Below are 21,267 nucleotides of genomic sequence, written 5' to 3'. Positions count from 1 at the left end.
AGGAATATGGAGATTACTGCCATTATCAAGGACTTGAAGGATGCAGAGGTGGAGATTCCTACAAACGTCCCCACTCATCTTGTCTATTGGGCCTGTGCAAAAACAGATGGATTTTGTAGGATTACAGTGGATTATCTAGTACCTGGTATACTGCTATTGATCTGACTAATGCCTTTTTCCTGATTCTGGTTTCGAGAGATCACCAGAAACAGTTTGCCTTCAGCTGGTAAGGCCAGCAATATACATTCATTTTCTTACCTCAGTGTATATCAACTCCCCAGGCCTATGTCACAATTTAGTCCGCAGGGATTTGATCACCTTTCCCTTCCACAAGACATCACACTGGTCCATTACATTGATGACATTAGGCAGGTTGGACCCAGTAAGGAAGAAGCATCAATGACTCTAGATTTACTGGTAAGACATTAGCGTAGAGGGCAGGAAATTAACCTGACAAAAATTCTGGTGTCTTCCACATCAGTGAAATTTCTGGTGGTCCAGTGGTGTGGGGTATGTTGAGATATTCTTTCTAAAGTGAAGGATAAGTTGTTGCATCTTCCTTCCCCTACAACTAAAATGGAGGGACAACACCTGGTGGGCCTCTTTGGATTTTGGAGGTAACATATCCCTCATTTGAGTATGCTACTCCAGCCTGTTTGTAAAGTGACTCAAAAAACTGCTAATTTTGAGTGAGGCCCAGAACAAGAGAAGGCTCTGCAACAGGTTCCAGCTTCCATGCAAGTTGCTCTGCCACTTGGCCCTTGTGTTCTGGCTGATTCAATGGTTCTTGAAGTGTCAGTGTCAGACAGAGATGCTCTTTGGAGTCTTTGGCAGGCCCCTATTGGTGAATCACAGTGCAGACCCTTAGAATTTTGGAGCAAAGCCCAGCCATCCTCAGCAGATAACTACTCTCCTTTCAAGAAACAGCTTTTGTCTTGTTACTGGACCTTCACAGAGACTGAATGCTTAACCATGGGCCAAAAAGTCACTATGTGCCCTGAGCTACCCATCATGAACTGGATGTTGTTTGACCTACAGAGTCATAAAGAAGGACATGCACAGCAGCACAGATGGTTCTATGTGACATGCAGGCAATACTTGAAATTGGACAGCACTGTAGCCCCTTTCTGGGACTCCCTGAAGGACAGTGATGAAGTGAAATCCTCCCAATGGGCAGAACTTCAAGCAGGGCACCTGGTAGTTCACTTTGGTTGGAAGGAAAAATGGCCAGATATGCTATTGTATACTGAGTCATGGGCTGTGGCCAATGGTTTGGCTCAATGGTCAGGGATTTGGAAGGAACATGATTGGAAAGTTGATGACAAGGAGGTATGGGGAAGAGGTATATGGATAGATCTCTCTGAACTGGCCAAAGAAGTGAAGATATTTAGGTCTCATGTGAATGCTCAACAAAGAGTGACCTTGGCGGAGGAGGATTTTAACATTCGAGTACTGAGGATGACATGTTCAGTGGAAATCATTCATCCTCCTTCCCCAACCATCTCTTTCATCGCCCAAATGGGCTAAAAACCTAAGTGGTCATGGTGGCAGGGAAGGAGGTTATGCATGACCTCAGCAACATGGACTTCCACTCACCAAGGTCATGTTGGCTACAGCCACTGCTGAGTGCCCAATCTGCCAACAGCAGAGATCAACACTGAGTCCTCAATACGGCACTACTCCTTGGTGATCAGCCAGCAACCTGGTGGCAAGTTGTTTACATTGGACCACTTCCATCATGGAAAGGGCAAACTTTTGTTCTTAGTGGAATAGACACTCAATCTGGATACAGATTTGCCTTCCATGCATGCAGTGCTTCTGCCAAAACTACCATTCATGGACTCACAGACTGCCTCATCCACTGTCAAGGCACCCCATACATCATTGCCTCAAATGAAGGAACTCACTTCACGGTAAACGAAGTGCAGCAATGGGCCCATGCTCATGTAATTCACTGATCTTACCCTGTTCACCATGATCCTGAAGCAGCTGGCTTTACAGAATGATGAAATGGCCTTCCAAAGACACAATTACAATGCCTGCTAGGTGGCAATATCTTGCAGGGTTGGGGCAATGTTCTCCAGGAGGCTGGATTAAAGTCTTAACATGTAAAAAGTAAGACTTTAAGAAAAGGTAGAGTAGCTCAATAGGCCAATTTTTCTGAAGATAACATCTGTAAGCACAGGGCCAACTTTCTGAATACTTTGGAGGGCAAACAAAAGCAGACAGAAACTGCAGATGGATCCACTTTGAATGAAAGGAGCAGTACTGGCCGTGTTTCCCATTGTTGCAGTTTTTTGCTAAGCATCAGCCCTACTCGATGTTCAACAGTCGACTGTAACTTGGGTAGAAACTTGCAGTTTTACTGTGTAAAGAGTCAGAAGATAGTGTTTTGGTGACCACAGCCATTGGAGGACAGGAAAATCCCAGAAAAGAGAAATCCAAGAAGGATAGCCCCAATTCTGTGTATTAACTCAGCCAAATGAACAATCCAAAAACTATTTAGACAAAATTAACTGTCTCAAAAAAATCAAATCTCTTCACAGCAGCATAATTCAAGGCCTCTACAATATCTCATTTACAAAATTCATGTTACAATCCAAATTTATTCATATGATGAAACAGAAAATGTAAATAATTCTCAACATAAAAAGCGATAGGTGGAGATCATTCCTGAGGTGATACAGATGTATGTGTTAGCAGGCAAGGATTTTGATTCAGCTATTAAAACTATGATCGATAACTAATATATAATATTTTTAAATGGATTAGCAGATAGGTAACATTATCAAAGAAATAAAAATTATTTTCAAAATACCAAAAAGTAATCATAGAACAAAAACATAGAATGTACGAAATTAAAAAATGCACTGGCTGTCCTTAAGTGCAGATTGGAAATGATAGAATTAGTTGAGCTAATGTACTCTCCAGGTGGTGCAAACAGTTAACATGCTCAGCTGCTAACAAAAAGGTTGGAGGTTTGAGTCCACCCAGAGGTGCCTTGGAAGAAAGGTCTGGCAATCTACTTCTAAAAAACCAGCCATTGAAAACCCTATGGAGCACAGTTCCACTGTGACACAGACACGATCACAATGAGTCAGGATTGACTGAACAGCAACTGGTACTAATAAAACAGATGACCAGAAATTACCCAACCTGAGAAGCCGAGAGGGAAAAGATTAAAAACAAGGAACAAACACACCTGTGGGAAAAAGGAAGAGAGACAAGGTGGGGCAGAAAGGTCATTTGAAGAAATGGCTAAAATTTCACAAATTTTGTAAATGAAGTTAATCTATAAATGCAAGATGCTCACTGAACTCGAGCACTATTTAGGTATGTCATAATCGAACTTTTGAAAATGAGAGATTAAGAGAACATCTTTAAATAGCCACACACATACACAAAGAAATGACATAGAAGAAGACGATACAAATGACACATGACTTCTTGTTGGAAAAAGGAGGGTGTACGTCAATGGAAAAGCAACATAAAAGTGATAAAGGAGGGGAAAAAAACTATAAATGTAGAATTCTTTATCCAATGAAAATTACTTGTATAATGAAGGCAAAATAAACATTTTTTGAAAAAATTAAAACACAATGTTTAACATGTGCTCTAGCAGAAAAGCTAAAGGAACTTATTAGGACTTAGAAAAATGCATATTTCAGTTTATCTGTGGTCTCCTTTCTTGCTTCAATCACCACCCTGTTGGTTTGGAGTTCTACAGATGGGAAACTAGGACTCAGGTAGTGATATGGGATGTTGTCAAAGGCATCTTGCCATTAGACCAGGTGATTGTCCTAAGCTAATCAGAGTAAATCTGAATCCCTGAATCCAGTCTATACGGCAAATTTGTGCCGCTTAAAACAAGGTTCCCTTCTGTGTGTCTGTATTTCTGAATCTGTCTCTTCTTGTAAGGACACCAGTCTTTGGATTTAGGACCCACCCTAATCCACTGTGACCTCATATTAACTTGATTACATCTGCAAAGACTTTTTCTAAATAAGATCGCATTCACAAGGACTGGGAATTAGAAATTCACCATATATTTTGAGAGGGACAAAATTCATCCACATCGTGAGTGACCCAGTTTCAGATTTGCATTTTAGAGTCTGTTTTCCAGAAACTCTCAAAACAGCCCAATTCAGATAGGTCAGTTTCTCTGGGAAACAGACTCCAAAATGAGTATAAGAATGCAGGAAGCTCTTTGTGGAGTGCCATCAGGATCAATACATACGAAGGGGTATAAGAAGCAGAACTGGGGGTGAAAAACATTGAACTGTATAATTGCAGCTGAACAACAAAAGAGTCACTCCTACAGAAGGCTGTAGAGCTAGGATGGTCTTTTAGAGCTGTTTCCAATTAAAGGGATGGGAAGGAGCCTATATACCACAATTCAGCCAGTGGTTAGACTGGGTTGTCCCCTAGAAGGAGATGTGACCTTAGGCAATGCAGCTGTCTTCAACTGAAATAAAGCTCCAGAGAGCTTGCGGCCTCTAAAACACCAGCACCGACAAATGATGAGGTCTCCCCTCCTTTCTTAAGGAGGCACCGCCATTATCTTATTTATTAAGAAAAATATTTTAATGTCTCTCTTTGTTTAATGGAAACCCTGGTGGCGTAGTGGTTAAGTGCTACGGTTGCTAACCAAAGGGTCGGCAGTTTGAATCCGCCAGGCGCTCCTTGGAAGCTCTATGCGGCAGTTCTACTCTGTCCTGTAGGGTCGCTATGAGTTGGAATCCACTCTGCGGCACTGGGTTTGGTTTTTTTTGGGGGGATTTGTTTAATATTAAAAGCAAAATCCGCTCCTCATAAAAATACAAAGAATCCAAAGGTGTGCTTCCCCAGATCCATCTTTCAGTGTCCAACAGAAAGAGTTCAGGTGGCATCTGTTCTGGGGCCAGGCAGACTAGATCATATGTAAGGCCCCTCCCAGGCATGAGACTCTGATTCCTTTACTTACCAGGTGATCCCAGCCAGCAGGTTTCATTAGGTCAGGCTGCCCTGAGGGCTCCCTCAGCTCCTTGGTGCAAAGCCTTAAATCTCTACCAGTGAAACCTGTCCTCACTCCCTTGCCTGCAGTGTTTACGTAATTCCCATGACCCTGAGATGATGGACTTGTCTTGGCTCCAAAAACAGGGTTTCTGGAGCCATCCTAAGGGGCCACAGTATGGACTTCCCTAGATTGAATACCATTCACCTCATAACCCTCTCTAAACTCTCTAAGCTTCAGTTTCCTCATCAGAGTCGGGATGATACTTGCCCCACAGCATTGTGAGGATCAAGTAAGTAAACCAAGGGTCACACTTATATGCCACTGAGTACACGTTCTCCCCACCCATTCCCTCAAGGAGGACTGTCCTGGCTGCTGAGAATGAGGACAGACAGGATGCAGGTTCAAAGGCTTCAGAGCATCAATGGGCACAGGGAGTCTCAGAGGGAGTAAGTGGAAGCCCTGGGATTGGACTCCTGTGTGCTTCCTCTAATGGCTTCTCCTGCCTGTTAACTTCTAGTCCCAGTGCTGTCGACTCCATTCCTCCTCCTTGAAGGACTCCTTCTAGGCTTCAAAGCACTGCTGGTGGTTGGTGTCTCTGCCATCTATGCCTACAGGAAGCAGAGGGCCTGACTGTAAGTTGTGGGAAAAGCTCAGGCTTAAGGAAGGGGAGGGGGGCACATGCAAGGTCTTTCCCCAGAAGGGCAAGGTCAGCAAGGAGGACCAGCCTAGGAGGTCCCATGTGTCACAGTGTCAGGACCCACCTGGAGTTAAGAGAGGTGACACCCTCTACAATCCCCTCAGGAGTCTCCTGAAACCCTCTAATTAGTTCTCAGCTCCCAGGAAGCATGTGGATACCTGCAGGAGGTGAGTTAGGTCAAGGGTTTTCAAAGGGTATCCTCAGAATCATAGAGGTTCCATGGAGGAAATGGCAGGGGTGTGGGTGAGTGAGGGGCAATTCAGTGGGTGGCTCCCTTGGAGAATATCTCTAGATTACTTGAACACTGGGGTTCTATGAGGGCAAAAGGAATCTACATTTTAAAGTAATGTTAAGAACCCCTAGATCAGCTGCTGCAAGGGTATCTAACTAATGCTGCACAAGCCCGAGTGGACAGGACTGCAGATGGACTCAGGGAGAAAGATGAAGATGGCTGGAAACTATCCCAGCAGCTTCTTATCCCCTCACAACCCAACTATCATCCCAGGAGTAGAAAAGCCCTGGGGACACAGTAGGCACTCAGAAAACATTTCTTGATAATGATCAGATAATTAAATGTGCAATTGTGTCCCCGCAGCTACTTCCTTCCTTCCCAGACGGCCCAGCCTGAGAGAAGGTGCCAGATGGAAGATTCTGCAAACTCTGCTTCACGTGCCTCCCTGCTCTGGACACCTGCCTGCCCAAACCCTACTGCTGTTGCTTCTTACAGTCCTTGGTGCCCCAGGGATGGGTCTTGAGAGCTGGTTCTGGGTACTGATTAACTCCACTTCCTTAGAATATGAGAAAAATCAAGTTTCCTGAACATATCAAGATATGTCTCATCCACTGCTGTGTGACTAGGCTGTGGACCACATGCTCAAGTCTGTGCTCTCAAGAATTCTTCTTGCCTTCTGGATTCCTACCAAACCCTGACACCCAGCCTTGCCTCCTGAACATAAATGGATCCCTATCTCTGTTTGAAAAAGAAAAGTTATTCTCTCCTCCCTCTTTGCCCAGGTGTCCTACTTTTCAAACCCGGAAGTTTTCCCTCCCCTCTCTGTGATGAGAACACTAGTTCTTCTATCATCCTGCATCCTCTCCTACCCATCATCTATATACCTCACCTCCACCACTACTCCCTCATCCCAGCCACCATCGTCTCTTCTCCCATCATTGCTACCCTCTAACTGGCTTCCCTATTTCAGCTTTGCTCTTGAAGAAGCCACAATGATTCTTTGAAATGTGAGTCAGACTATATCATTCCTCTACTTCTTCTCAGACATATCTGCCTGGGTCACTCCCTCCCTTTTTCAAATCTCTGTTTAAATGTCACCTTATTAAAGGCACCTTCTGTAAACCATCCTATATAAAATATCAATACCCCCCCACCCTAGAATTTCAATTCCTCTTAACCTGACTAATTTTTTGCCATAGCACTATTACCATCTGACATACTAAATATGAGCAGTCTTCACTTTGGATGGTAGCTGGGGGATCATAAAAACGAGCATACAAATTGAAACTATGGAAAGTGATCTTAATAGTCAATGCAAAAATAGTGATTGCTTAATGAGCTTTCATTTTTTTTTTTTTTTTTTGTCAAAACATTAACAGCATTCTTACTGCCAGCCATAAATGCATAAAAAAGCAAAACAAAACCAACTGATTCTGAGTCATGGAAACCCGATGTGTTACAGAGTAGAACTGCTCTACAGGGCTTGGCTGTAATCTTTACAGAAGTAGTTCACTAGGCCTTTCTTCCATGGAGTCACTGGGTGTGTTTAAACAGCCAACCTTTAGGTTAGCAGGTGATCACAAACCACATGCTCCACCCAGATATAGAGAAAATTAAAAAAATAGTAAAAAGAATATTTATTTAGTACACTGTAATCCAAAATTTAAAAACATGGGGAATTAAAGTGTTTTGTATCTTGGTAAAAAATTTGTCCAGGGTAGTTTAAATAGTGCTTGCCTTCATCTCACTGTATAACTTAAAACACAGAACAAGCATCTTGCTCCTGCCTTGGTGAGTTATCATACTCCTTTCAAAGTTTGGATCCATTTCCAACATTTTATCCTTTGCACTTTCAATTTTGTAAAATCTCTCCAAGAGTTCCTTTAATGTGAAGGTTTTTGCTGGTATCACCTCATCTGTTAAGTTTGCCTTCACTAAGTTTCTATGGCTGCATATCTACAGTCTATCAGACAGCGTGTCAACATTTCCATGGTCTATTATTTCTTCTATAACTACTTGTATCTTTTATTGAATTTCACTTCCAACACTATTACTTTTCCTTTTTTCTTACACCTAAATCATTGTTGGCCTATTCCTTCTTTTAATAATTCATTTTTGAAAAATATCATGTGAGTTCATCACTAAGAGATCCCAAGTATACCAAGATATAGTACACCAAGGCAGATCTAGCACTTCAACTTGATTTACTGTGGACCACTGCATAATCCATGCTTCAGAGAACCAACCAAATAAACTATTAGGTGCTTTCTTAACCTCTTGAGCTGAAACATTGAATGAAGAATCTAGTCTCCCAACTCAGGTAGCTGCAGGGGCCAAAGAACACAAGATCTACAAGAAACCTGTCAGGCCAGTAGCTCACAGGCTGTAGAGGCTGATGAATCCCAACATCGGCAGGCAAGCTGCTGGCTCAAGCCCCAAGAACTGGAGGTCAGATGAACAGGAGGCAGTTGCAGAATACAGAGTGAGCAAAAGCCCACGAGCTTTACCAGAAAGTCCATCTATAGTGAATGCAGGTCACACCCACAAAGAAATTGCTTTCAACAAATTGACAGCACCTAACAGATCTCTTGGAAGAAGTACAACCAGAATGCTCCTTAGAAGCAAGGATGGCGAGACTGCGTCTTACATACTTTGGACATGTTGTCAGGAGGGATCAGTCCCTGGAGAAGGACATCAGGCTTGGCAAGGTACAGGGTCAGCAGAAAAGAGGAGGACCCTCAATGAGGTAGATTGAAACAGTGGCTGCCACAATGGGCTCAAGCATAACAATGATTGTAAGGATGGCACAGGACTGGGTAGTGTTTCGTTCTGTTGTGCATAGGGTCACTATGAGTTGGAATCAACTCCATGGCACCTAACAACAACAGATCTCATCATAGAGGTGATTACATTATATCAGATCTCATTACCGAGATGATTACATCACTACATACCTGCCAACCTAATCATAGCTGCCAAATCATTGAGAATCATGGCCCAACCAAGTTGACCCACAACCTTAACCATCACAAGGGACAAGAGATCTCCATGCTTTGCTGCCTGTGCATAAAATGAATAAGATTTGCAAATCAATTACCAACAGACTTTGAAAGAAGATGTGATTGTTCACTGATCATGATAAGCATCTGTTATTTATGTAGTGATTTGTGGCCTGAAGAGCCAGTAATGAAGTTTATACTTTATGCAATGACTCACAGTGAATTTATCTTGTAACTGAATTGAAACTGAAATTTTGAAACCATATTGTTGGGAGACTGGTGTTATTTAACTAACCGCTTCTCTTCAAACTTCATGCATATCGGCACCGTGTCGAGGAAGAACTTTCTGTATTTATTTGTTTGTTGTCTGTCTTCCTCAAATAGAATGTAAATACTAAAAGGAAAGGTATCATCAGTGGCAAAATAGTGACTGCCATATAATATGCTCTTAAATATTTTGTTTAATAAATAAATGAATAATATTTTATTCAAGACATTGGTTTATACTAGATGTTGGATTTCAAAATAAAATGATTTTCCATTAAATCACCTGGCTCTTAAATTCTAAAGCCCTTTCTTTAAAGATTGCTCTCTCTTTTTTGCGTTTAAAAAATGCCAACAAAAATTCAACATCCTTCAGAAATTAAGGAAGTGCTCAGACAAAAAAAAAAAAAACCCACACTGACACAAGAACCAACAGAAAGAGTTCCCAATAGCCAAAGTTGAAATGGTTTGAGCAACAAAATAAATAAAGTAGTGCTGAATTACATCCCAAAATATATAATAAATATTCATGAGTCCATACTGATATAAGTAAACGATTAAGTTAATAAATTTATGAAAAGAGACAAATATTCTATCCAAATGTCTACAAACATTTATGTAGATACTCCACCCTAAAGAAGGAACATAACTCCCCATGCCTTAATTGTGGACTGTGCTTGCCATTTCAAAGAGTACAGAATGTAAAGGGCGGGGATTGTAGCTTTACAATGGAAAACCTTACAAACACTACCACATCCAGGTGATTAAAGCCCACATAAACAATTCCTAATCATGTTTACAGTAGGTACTCTAAATATGATGTGATGAAAATACACTTTATCTCTTGAGAGAAGAGAATGTGAGTATATATCATGAACTCAGTTTTGGATACATGAGGCATAGAAATGAAGATATCATGAAGGTTGTAGGATATATGGGTCTACATGATGGGGTCAAGATTACTTAACTACTAAAAGGTAGATTCAAGATTTGAACTTGGATTGTATCCGGTTTCAAAGCCAATGCTGTTGACCATTATGCCAATAATAATCCCGCCTTCCAAAGCTTTTGGAGTCCAAGTGAAAGTGAGGGGGTGGGAGGAATGGTAGAATAATGGAAGCTGGAGGAAAGTTTCTGTTCAGTTCTTGGCAGGAGCTGTGGATGGGCCTCCCAGTGTGGGGTTCACCATTCTAGAAAAATGGAATAAGATGCTGATATCACAAGGGGAGGGGAATCTTGTCATCTCATCATGGGTGTTCATTCCCTTCTCTACTTTTCCTCTTGTTCTAACACCTCTCCTGGTTTTGACATCCAGTCTGTCCTTCAGAAGGAGGTGACAGGGACCAGTTACAGCAACCAGTGCCTGGCTATGGATGTTTGGAGAAGAAAAGGTTGCCAGCTGAGTATCCTCACTCTTTGGTCAGTTTGTTGCACTGTGGTGGCTTGTGTGTTACTGTAATACTGGATGTTTTGCCACTGATATTTCAAAAAACAACAGTCACTCATGGCAGACAGGTTTCAGCTGAGTTTCCTGACTAAAACAGACTAGGAAGAAGGACCAGGCAGTCTAATTAGCCAATGAAAACCTTAAGAATAGCACCAGAATATAGTCTGATATAGTGCAGGAAGATGGGAACTTAAGGTTGGAAGGCATTCAAAATATGAATGAGGAAGAACTGCCCCCTCAAAGTGGAGTCAAATTTAATGACCTGCGTGGATGGAGTCAAGATTTTGGTGCCTTCATTTGCTAATGTAGCACGACTTAAAATGAGAAGAAATGACTGCAAATGTCCATTAAGAGGAAGGTGGAATGTATGAAGTATGGATCTAGAAAAATCGGAAATCATCAAAAGTTAAATGGAATGCATAAATATCAATATCCTAGACATTACTGAGCTGAAATGGACTGGTACTGGCCATTTGGAATCACATAATCACATGGTCTACTATGCCAAGAATGACAAATTGAAGAGGAATGGTGTTGTAGTCATTGTCAAAAAGAACATTTCAAGAGCTATCTTGAAGTACAACACTGTTGTCAGTTATATCCATAAACCTACAATGAAGACCAGTTAATAAGACTATTATTCAAATTTACGCACCAACCACTAATGCCAAAGATGAAGGAATTGAAGATTGTTATCAACTTCTGCAGTCTGAAACTGATCAAACATGCAATTGAGATGCATTGATAATTACTGGAAATTGGAATGGGAAAGTTGGAAACAAAGAAGAATAAACAGTAGTTGAAAAATGTGGCCTTGGTGATAGAAACAATATCAGAAACCACATGATAGAATTTTGCAACACCAATGACTTATTAATTGCAAATACCTTTTTCAAAAACATCAATGGCGACTATACATGTGGACCTTGCCAGGTGGAATACACAGGAATCAAATTGACTACATCTGTGGAAAGAGAGAATGTTGTTGTTATTGTTAGCTGCCTTCCAGTCGGTTCCAACTCAGAGATCCTATGTTCTACAGAACTAAACACCGCCCGGCCCTGCCATCCTCACAATCTTTGTTATGTTTGAGCCCATTGTTGCTGCCACTGTGTCAATCCGTCTCATTGAGGGTCTCTCTCTTTTTCGCTGACCCTCTACTTTACCAAACATAATGTTCTTCTCCAGGGACTGATCCCCCCTGATAACACGTCCAAAATATGTAAGAGGTAGTCTTGCTATCCTTGCTTCCAAGGAGCACTCTGTTTGTACTTCTTCCAAGACAGGTTTGTTCTTTCTTTTTGCAGTTCATGGTATATTCATTATTGTTTGCCAACACCATAATTCAAAGACATCAATTCTTCTTCAGTCTTCTTTATTCATTGTCCAGCTTTTACACACATATGAGATGATTGAAAACACCATGGCTTGGTTCAGGCCCACCTTAGTCTTGGAGGTGATATCTTTGCTTTTCAACACTTTAAAGAGGTCTTTTGCAGCAGATTTGCCCAATGCAATTCATCATTTGATTTCTTCACTGCTGCTTCCGTGGGTGTTGATTGTGGATCCAAATAACAAATTCAATCTTTTCTCCTTTTATCATGATGTTGCTTATTGGTCCAGTTGTGAAGATTCTTGTTTTCTTTACTTTGAGATGTAATCCATACTGAAGGCTGTGGTCTTTGATCTTCATCAGTAAGTGCTTCAAGTCCTCTTCACTTTCAATAAGCAAGGTTGCTTTCATGAAGAAAGCAAGAGGTCTTTAAAAACACAGGAAAGAAAGATGAGATCAAATGGGTGTAAAAAAAGACTCTGAAACTTGCTTTTGAAAGTAGAGTAGGTAAAACGAATGGAAGAAATGATGAAGTAAAAAAGCTGAACAGAAAATTTCGAAGGGCAGCTCAGGAATATCCAACCATAATGCAGGTTGTTAATGAGACTTCCTCCAGTCTTGATGCCCCTTTCTTCTTCATATAGTCCAGTTTCTCAGATTACTTGCTCCGTATATAGATTGAATTGGTATGGTGAAAGGATACAGCCTTAATGCACACTTTTCCTGACTTTAAACCATGCAGTATCCCCTTGTTCTGTTATAACAACTGCCTCTTGATCTGTGTACAGGTTCCTCACGTGCACAATTAAGTGTTCTGGAATTCCCATTCTTTGCAATGTTATCCATAATTTGTTACAATGTGGAAAGAGACAATGGAAACTCAACATCATCAGTGGGAACAAGGCTAGGAGATGACTGTGGAACAGACAATTATTGCTCCTATGCAAGTTCAATTTGAAGCTGAAGAAAATTGTAACAAGTCCAGGGGTGCCAAAATACAACCTTGAGTATATCCACCTGAATTTATAGATGACCTAAAGAATAGATTTGATGAGTTGAACACTAATGACTGGAGACCAGACGAGTTGTGTAATGACATCAACAACATCATACATGAAGAAAACAAGAGGTCATTAAAAACACAGGAAAGGAAGATGAGATCAAATGGATGTAAGAAAAGACTCTGAAACTTGCTCTTGAAAGTAGAGTAGCTAAAACAAATGGAAGAAATGATGAAGTAAAAAAGCTGAACAGAAGATTTCGAAGGGCAGCTCAAGAAGATGAAGTAAAATATTATAACTAATGTGCAAAGACCTGGAGTTAGAAAACCAAAAGAGAAGAACACACTTGGCATTTCTCAAGCTGAAAGAACCAAAGAAAAAATTCAAGCCTTGAGTTGCAATATTGAAGGATTCTGTGAGCAAGGTGATCCAACCAAATGTGGAAATTATCAAGCAACATCATTAATATCACACACGAGTAAACTTTTGCTGAAGATCATTCAAAAGCTGCTGCAGCAGTACATTGACGGAGAATTGCCAGAAATTCAAGCCAGATTCAGAAGAGTACATGGAACCAGGATTATCATTGCTGATGTCAGATGGATCCTGGCTGGAGGCGGAGAATACCAGAAAGATGTTTCCCTCTGTTCTATTGACTATGCAAAGGCATTCAACTGTGTGGGTCACAACAACTTATGGAAGCAGTGAGGAGTTGCCAGACCTGACCCAGTGGGAACCAGCACCCTGCAGGCTGGATTGGCTGGCACAAGCAGTGAGGTAAGCAGTGGCACTCAGGAAGCTTTTTCTACATTGGGGGAGACAGAGCAGCAGAGAGTCTACTCGAGACTCCAGAATCTGTGAAAAGCAGCACTCATTTGGCAAAAGATAAGTACATGCATCTAACCTACCGTGCAGATCAAAAAACAAACTTTGGGAAAATCTCTCCCATTTACCTGCCCCCTCCCTGCTCTACACTCGGTCCCAAGCTGGCTTCAGACATTGCTGTGTCCCCTGGGCCAGAAGTAGGACCCATCACACATCCTGAGCTATTCTCCCAGACTTGGAGAGAAACAAATTAACAAACAGGAAACAATAATCTGCCAGCTCCCCTAAGCCAGGAACTCAGGGCAGGCACAGCTCCTTTGCCTAGGCACAGGTATAAGGGGTCCATGGATTTTGAATGCCTTTTGCCCCTGCATAGACCTGTGTGGGTCCATTTCAACAACATAGGCCCTCATTAGCACAGTACAACAGGCTATATACCTGAAGCCTAACTTCAACTGTATCAGCTATATGGTGGAGTGGCAAGTTCATGATATTTGACACAGCTCTGCCTATTAAGTAGGGTCCTCACCTACCCACATCAGGAGCCTGAGACTGGTGACTCCACCCATGCTACTTAGCCACCCGCAACAAGGGTCCAAGAATAAGTGGTGCCTCCCAGTCCTTATGGCAAACAACATTGGGAGCCCATAGTCCAGGTGCAAAACCCACCCACCTATGTGCTCTAGGGAGCAGGGGCACACTTTCCTCCCACTCAGCAGCAACTGTCAGTGCCCTGCTTTGCTCAGCGTGTGACCCTGTACTGCAGCCAGATACCTGTGCCTACACCAATCACCTCTGGCTGTCTAGGACTGTAGGCGAGAGCCTGCACCACACACTTGCTGACTGACTATCTGGACACCTGAGCTGAATCCATACAAGAAAATAAACAGACTCCTGGGCACACATACCTAGTAACAGATCTAACCACCTGGTGACAGGATGTTAGAGCTTCAAAGGTTCTAGTAATCAAACCAGCTCACAGGAGCACCTATTTGGGCATATCAAAACAGGAAGCTAGGACACAATAAGCAAACATAAAATAAGAAAATATAATAACTTATTGATGGCTTGGAGACAACAGTCAATATCAAATCACATAAGAGGGAGACCATGATGGCTTCAGCAATCTCCCAAAACAAAGAATCAAGAAATTTTCCAGAGAAAGAGAATTTCCTGAAATTACTGGAGGTAGACTACAAAAAATTGATATACAGAACTATTCAAGAGATCAGGAAGGAGATCAGGCAAAACACAGAATAAGCCAAGGAACACACAGACAAAGCAATAGGGAAACTTAAGATTGTAGAAGAGCATAATGACAAATTTAACAGGCTGCAAGGATCCATAGAGAGACAGCAAACAGAAATCCAGAAGATTAACAATACAATTTTAGAATTAGACAACACAATAGAAAGTCATAGGAGCAGAATTGGAGCAATGGAAGTCAGAATTAGTGAGACTGAAGATAAAGCACTTGACATCAAGTTATTTGAGGAAAAATCAGATAAAAGAATTTTAAAAATTGAAGAAAACCTAAGAATTATGTAGGACTCTATCAAGAAAAATAACACAAGTGAATGGAGTACCAAAACAGGGGTGGATAACAGAAAATACAGAGAGAATTGTTGAAGATTTGTTGGAAGAAAACTTACCTGATATCATAAAAGATAAGATATATGTCCAAGATGCTTATGGAAACTCACACAAGGTAGATCCTAAAGGAAAGTCACCAAGATAAATTATAATCAATCTTGCCAAAGCCAAAGATAAGGAGAGAATTTTAAAAGTGGCTAGGGATAAACACAAAGTCATCTATAAAGGAGAGTCAATAAGACTAAGCTCTGACTACTCAGCAGAAACCATGTACGCAAGAAGGCAGTGGGATGACATATATAAAGCCTTGGAGGAAAAAAAATGCCAGTCAAGAATTATATATCCGGCAAAACTGACTTTTAAATGTGATGGTGAAATTAGGGCATTTCCACTTAAACAGTACAGGGAATTTAAAAACCAAAGGAAAATTACAAGAAATGCTAAAGGGATTCCTCCGGTTAGAAAATCAATAATATCAGATAACAACCCAAGACTAGAACACAGGACAGAGCAACCAGATGTCAACCCAGATAAGGAAGTCACAAAAATAAACCAAAGCTAAAACACTGAAAATAGAGAAACAGAGACTTTGATACATAAAACATTAAAACAAAAAAAGAGGGACTTAAAAACGTAGTCATAAGGTCTGGTCAACATGATGCCATAGACAGAAGCACCACGCCATCCCACCGCAGCAAAGACCAAAAAACTGAGTAAAACAGAGACAAACATCAATCCTGGAACCTGAAGAGTCAAATGAAGAGATAAAGGACTCAGCCAAGCACTGAATGGAATAAGAAACCTACAGAGAGAGAGAGGAGAGATACAGGCGGATGTTCCCCATCAGCTAACGCAGCACAGATTCACCATTTTGCACTCCCGTCAGAGATCGGCAGACAGGCAGCATGGGAAAGCAGCTTCATGGAGCTTTTTTATGGTGCTTCCTTAGAAAGCTAGGAATAGAAATGCCATATGATCCAGCAATCCCATTTCTAGTAATATAAATCCTAGGGAAATAAGAGTTGTCACACGAATAGACATATGCACACCCACATTCACTGCAGCATTGTTCATGAAAGCAAAAAGACGGAACCAACCTAGATGCCCATCAACAGATGAATGGATAAACAAACTGTGCGACACACACACAATGGAGTACTACGCAACAATAAGAACTAGGATAAATCTGTGAAGCATCTTATAACGTGGGTGAATCTGGAGGGCGTTATGCTGAGTGAAATAAGTCAATCACAAAAGGACAAATATTGCATGAGATCGCTACTGTAAAAACTCATGAAAAGCTTTACACACAAAAAGAAACAATCTTTCATGGTTATGAGGGAGGAAAGGGATGGGGATGGAAAAACGCTAAACAGACAGTAGATAAGTGGTAACTTTGGTGAAGCGTAAGAGAGTACATAATACTGGGGAAGCCACCACAACTTATACAAGGCAAAGTCATGGAAGCTCCATAGATACATCCAAACTCCCTGAGGGACCGAATTGCTGGGCTAAGAGCTGTGGGGATTGTCATGGATTGAATTATGTCCCCCCAAAAATACGTGTATCAATTTGGCTGGGCCATGATTCCCAGTATTGTGTGACCTTCCTATATGTTGTAAATCCTGCCTTTATGATGTTAATGAGGGAGAGTGGGCAGCAGTTGTGTTAGTGAGGCAGGACTCAACGTACAGGATTGGATTGTGCCTTGAGGCAATCTCTTGAGATATAAAAGATAGAAGCAAGCAGAGAGACAGGGGGACCTCATACCACCAAGAAAGAAGCACCGGGAGCAGAGCACATCCTTTGGACTCAGGGTCCCTGTGTGAAGAAGCTCCTAGTCCAAGGGAACATTGATGAGAAGGTGGACAGAGAGAGAATGTTTTTCCCTGGAGCTGATGTCCTGAAATTTGGACTTTTACCCTACTAGACTGTGAGGAAATAAATTTCTCTTTGTTAAAGCCATCCACTTGTGGTACTTCTGTTATGGCAACACTAGATGACTAAGACAGGGACCATGGTCTCAGGGAACATCAAGACCAGTGGGCATAACTTAGTTTATAAAGAAAGTGTTCTACATTCTACTTTGGCGAGTAGCATCTGGGGTCTTAAAAGCCTGTAAGCAGCCATCTGGAATACTACACTGGTCTCATTCCTTTGGGAGCAAGAAAGAATGAAGAAAACTAAAGATAAAAGGGAAAGAGGTGGTCCAAAGGACTAATGGACCACATCTACCATGGCATCCACCAGACTGAGTCCAGTACAACTAGATTGTACCCAGCCACCACCACTGACATCTCTGACAGCGATCACAATACGGGGTCCCAGGGAGAGCTGGAGAAAAATTTAGAACAAAATTCTAACTCTAAAAGAAAGACCAGATTTGCTGGCCTGGAAGAGACTGGAGAAACCCTGAGAGTACAGCCCCCAAAAACCCTTTCAGCTCAGTAATGAAGTCACCCCTGAGGTTCACCCTTCAGACAAAGATTGGTCAGGCCCATAAAACAAACCGAGACTAAAGGGGCACACAAGCCCTGGGGCAAGGACTAGAAAGCAGGAGGAGACAAGAAAGCTGGTAATAGGGAACCAAAGTCTGAGAAGGGAGATTGTTGACCTGTCATGGGGTAGTTAACAAATGTCATAAAACAGTAATGTGTATTAACTGTTTACTGAGAAACTAGTTTGTTCTGAAAACCTTCATCTAAAGTACAGTAAAAACATGTAGTCATATATCTTTCATATGTAGAGGAAGTCAAGGTAATGTAAAGAAAGAAAAGATTGGTTTAAACTTAGAAAAATGGGTAAATATTAACATAACCAGAAAAGAAACTAACCATCCTAACACACAAAATAAAAAAACAAGAAAAATATATTCAGGAAATACAGAATCAACAACAATGAAAAAGATCAAAAGAAAATACACAAAGAAAAAGGACAGCACAGAAAATTAAGCAGAACAAGGAAACAGACAACAACACATACACAAAAGACATCAAAATGACAGCACTAAACTCATACCTATCAATAATTACCCTGAATGTAAATAGACTAAACGCACCAATAAAGAGAAAGAGAGTGGCATAATGGATTAAAAAACACAATCTGTCTAAATGTTACCTACAAGAAACACACCTTAGACTTAAAGACACAAGCAAACTAAAACTCAAAGAATGGAAAAAATACATCAAGGAAACAACAATCATAAAAGAGCAGTAGTGGCAATATTAATTTCTCACAAAACAGACTTTAAAGTAAAATCCACCACAAAGGATAAGGAAGGACACTATATAATGATTAAAGGGTCCATACGCTTAAAGGGTCCATACACCAGGAGGACATAACCATATTCAATATTTACACACTGAATGACAGGGCTCCAAAATACATAAAACAAACTCTACCAGCATTGAAAAGTGAAATAGACAGCTCCACAATAATAGTAGGAGACTTCAACACACCATTTTCAGTGAAGGACAGAACATCCAGAAAGAAGCTCAATAAAGACATGGAAGAACTAAATGCCACAATCAACCAACTTGGCCTCAGAGACATATACACAACACTCCACCCTACAGCAGCTGAGCATACTTTCTTATCCAATGCACATGGAACATTCTCCAGAATAGACCACATATCAGGGTATAAAGCAAGACTTAACAGAATCCAAAATATTAAAATATTACAAAGCATCTTTTCTGACCATAAAGCCATAAAAGTAGAAATCAATAACAGAAAAAGCAAGAAAAAAAAAATCTAACACATGGAAACTGAACAGTACATTGCTCAAAAACTACTGGGCTATAGAAGAGATTAAGGACTGAATAAGGAAATTCACAGAATCACATGAGAATGAAAATACATCCTACCAGAACCTTCAGGACACAGCAAAAGCAGTGCACAAAAGGCCAACTTATAGCAATAAATTCACACATGGAAAAAGAAAAAAGGGCCAAAATCAAAACATTAACCTTATGACACAGACAAATAGAGAGCAGCAAAAGAAGGCCTTGAGCACCAGAAGAAAGCAAATAATAAAAATTAGAGCACAATTAAAAGAAATGGAGACTAGAAAAACAATTGAAAGAGTTAATAAGACCAAAAGCTCATTCTTTGAAAGAACAAAATCGATAAACCACTGACCAAATTGACAAAAGAAAAACAGAAGAGAAAGCAAACAGCCCTAATAAGAAATGAGAAGGGTGATATCACAACAGATCAAACTGAAAATAAAAGAATCATAACAGAATACTATGAAAGATTGTCCTGTAGCAAATTTGAAAACCTAGAGGAAATGGACAAATTTCTAGAAACATTCTACTTAACTATGTTAACACAAACAGACATAGAACAACTAAATAAGCCTATAACAAAATAAGAGATTGAAAAGGTAATTAAAAAACTCCCAACAACAACAACAACAAAAAAAGCCCTGGCACTGACAGCTTCACTGAAGAATTCTACCAAACTTTCAGAGAAGAGTTAACACCACTACTACTAAAGGTATTTCAGAGTATAGAAAAGGATGGAATACTCCCAAACTCATTCTATGAAGCCAACATAATCCTGATACCAAAATCTGGTAAAGACACCACAAAAAAAGAAAATTACAGACTAAAATCCTTCATGAACATAGACCCAAATATCCTCAACAAAATTCTAGCCAAGAACCACATGATCTTATCAATTGGTGCAGAAAAGGCATTTGACAAAGTCCAACACCCATTCATGATACAAACTCTCAGCAAAATAGGAATAGAAAGGAAATTCCTCAACATAATAAAGGGCATTTATACAAAGCCAACAGCCAACATCTTCCTAAATGAAGAGGGTCTGAAAGCATTCTCCTTGAGAACAGGAATCAGAAAAGTATGCCCTTTATCACCACTCTTACTGAACATCGTGCTGGAGGTCCTAGCTAGAGCAATCAGGCTAGAAAAAGAAAAAAAGGGCATCCATATTGGTAAGGAAGAAGTAAAGTACCTCTATTTACAGATGATATAATCATATACACAGAAAACCCTAAAGAATCCACAAGAAAACTATTGGAACTAATGGAAGGTTTCAGCAAAGTATCAGGATACAAGAGAAACCTGCAAAATCAGTTGGATTTCTCTACAGCAACAAAGAGGACGTAGAAGAGGAAATCACCAAATCAATACAATTTACAATATCCCCAAGAAGATAAAATACTTAGGAATAAACCTAACCAGAGACGTAAAAGACCTATACAAAGAAAACTATAAGACACTACTGCAAGAAACCAAAAGAGACCTACGTAAGTGGAAAAATATACCTTGCTCATGGATAGGAAAACTCAACATTGTAAAAATGTCTATTCTACACAAAGTGATCTACACATACGATGTAATCCCAATCCATATTCCAATGGAATTTTTTAATGAGATGCAGAAACTAATCATCAACGTCATATGGAAAGAAAAGAGGCCCTGATATGTAAAGCATTACTGAAGAACAAGATCAAAGTGGGAGACCTCACTCTACCTGATTTTGGAACCTATTATAGCACCACTGTAGTCAAAACAACCTGGTACAGGTACAACAGATATATAGACCAGTTGAACAGAACTGAGAATCCAGACATAAATTTATTGACCTATGAGCAGCTGATACTTGACAAAGGCCCAAAGTCCATTAATGGGGGGAAAGACAGTCTCTTTAACAAATGGTGCTGGCACAACTGGATATCCATCTGCAAAAAAATGAAACAAGACCCATACTTCACACCATGCACAAAAAGTAACTCAAAATGGATCAAAGACCTAAATGTAAAATCCAAAATGATAAAGATCCTGGAAGGAAAAAACAGGGACAATGCTAGGAGCCCCCATACATGCCATAAACAGAATACAAAACATTACT

General features: G+C 40.5%; 1 protein-coding gene across 4 annotated transcripts in view; it reads left to right on the top strand.

Annotated features, from left to right (window-relative positions):
• The window catches only part of LOC126067441 (signal-regulatory protein beta-1-like), a 173,451-nt gene extending 164,038 nt beyond the window's left edge, over positions 1–9,413 (top strand). For all 4 annotated transcript variants that reach the window (XM_049869307.1, XM_049869303.1, XM_049869302.1 and 1 more), the window contains 2 exons: positions 5,514–5,628; positions 6,289–9,413. In XM_049869307.1, coding sequence (XP_049725264.1) covers positions 5,514–5,626 — 113 coding nt within the window. In that variant the 3' untranslated portion in view covers positions 5,627–5,628; positions 6,289–9,413. The remainder of the gene's footprint in view (positions 1–5,513; positions 5,629–6,288) is intronic.
• Positions 9,414–21,267: the final 11,854 nt, after the last annotated feature.

This window comes from Elephas maximus, chromosome 25 (genome assembly GCF_024166365.1).
Source record: "Elephas maximus indicus isolate mEleMax1 chromosome 25, mEleMax1 primary haplotype, whole genome shotgun sequence".
In the NCBI taxonomy this organism is placed as follows: domain Eukaryota; kingdom Metazoa; phylum Chordata; class Mammalia; order Proboscidea; family Elephantidae; genus Elephas; species Elephas maximus.
Note: the sequence above shows the minus strand (reverse complement) of the source record. Positions and strands in the feature narration are given on the sequence as shown.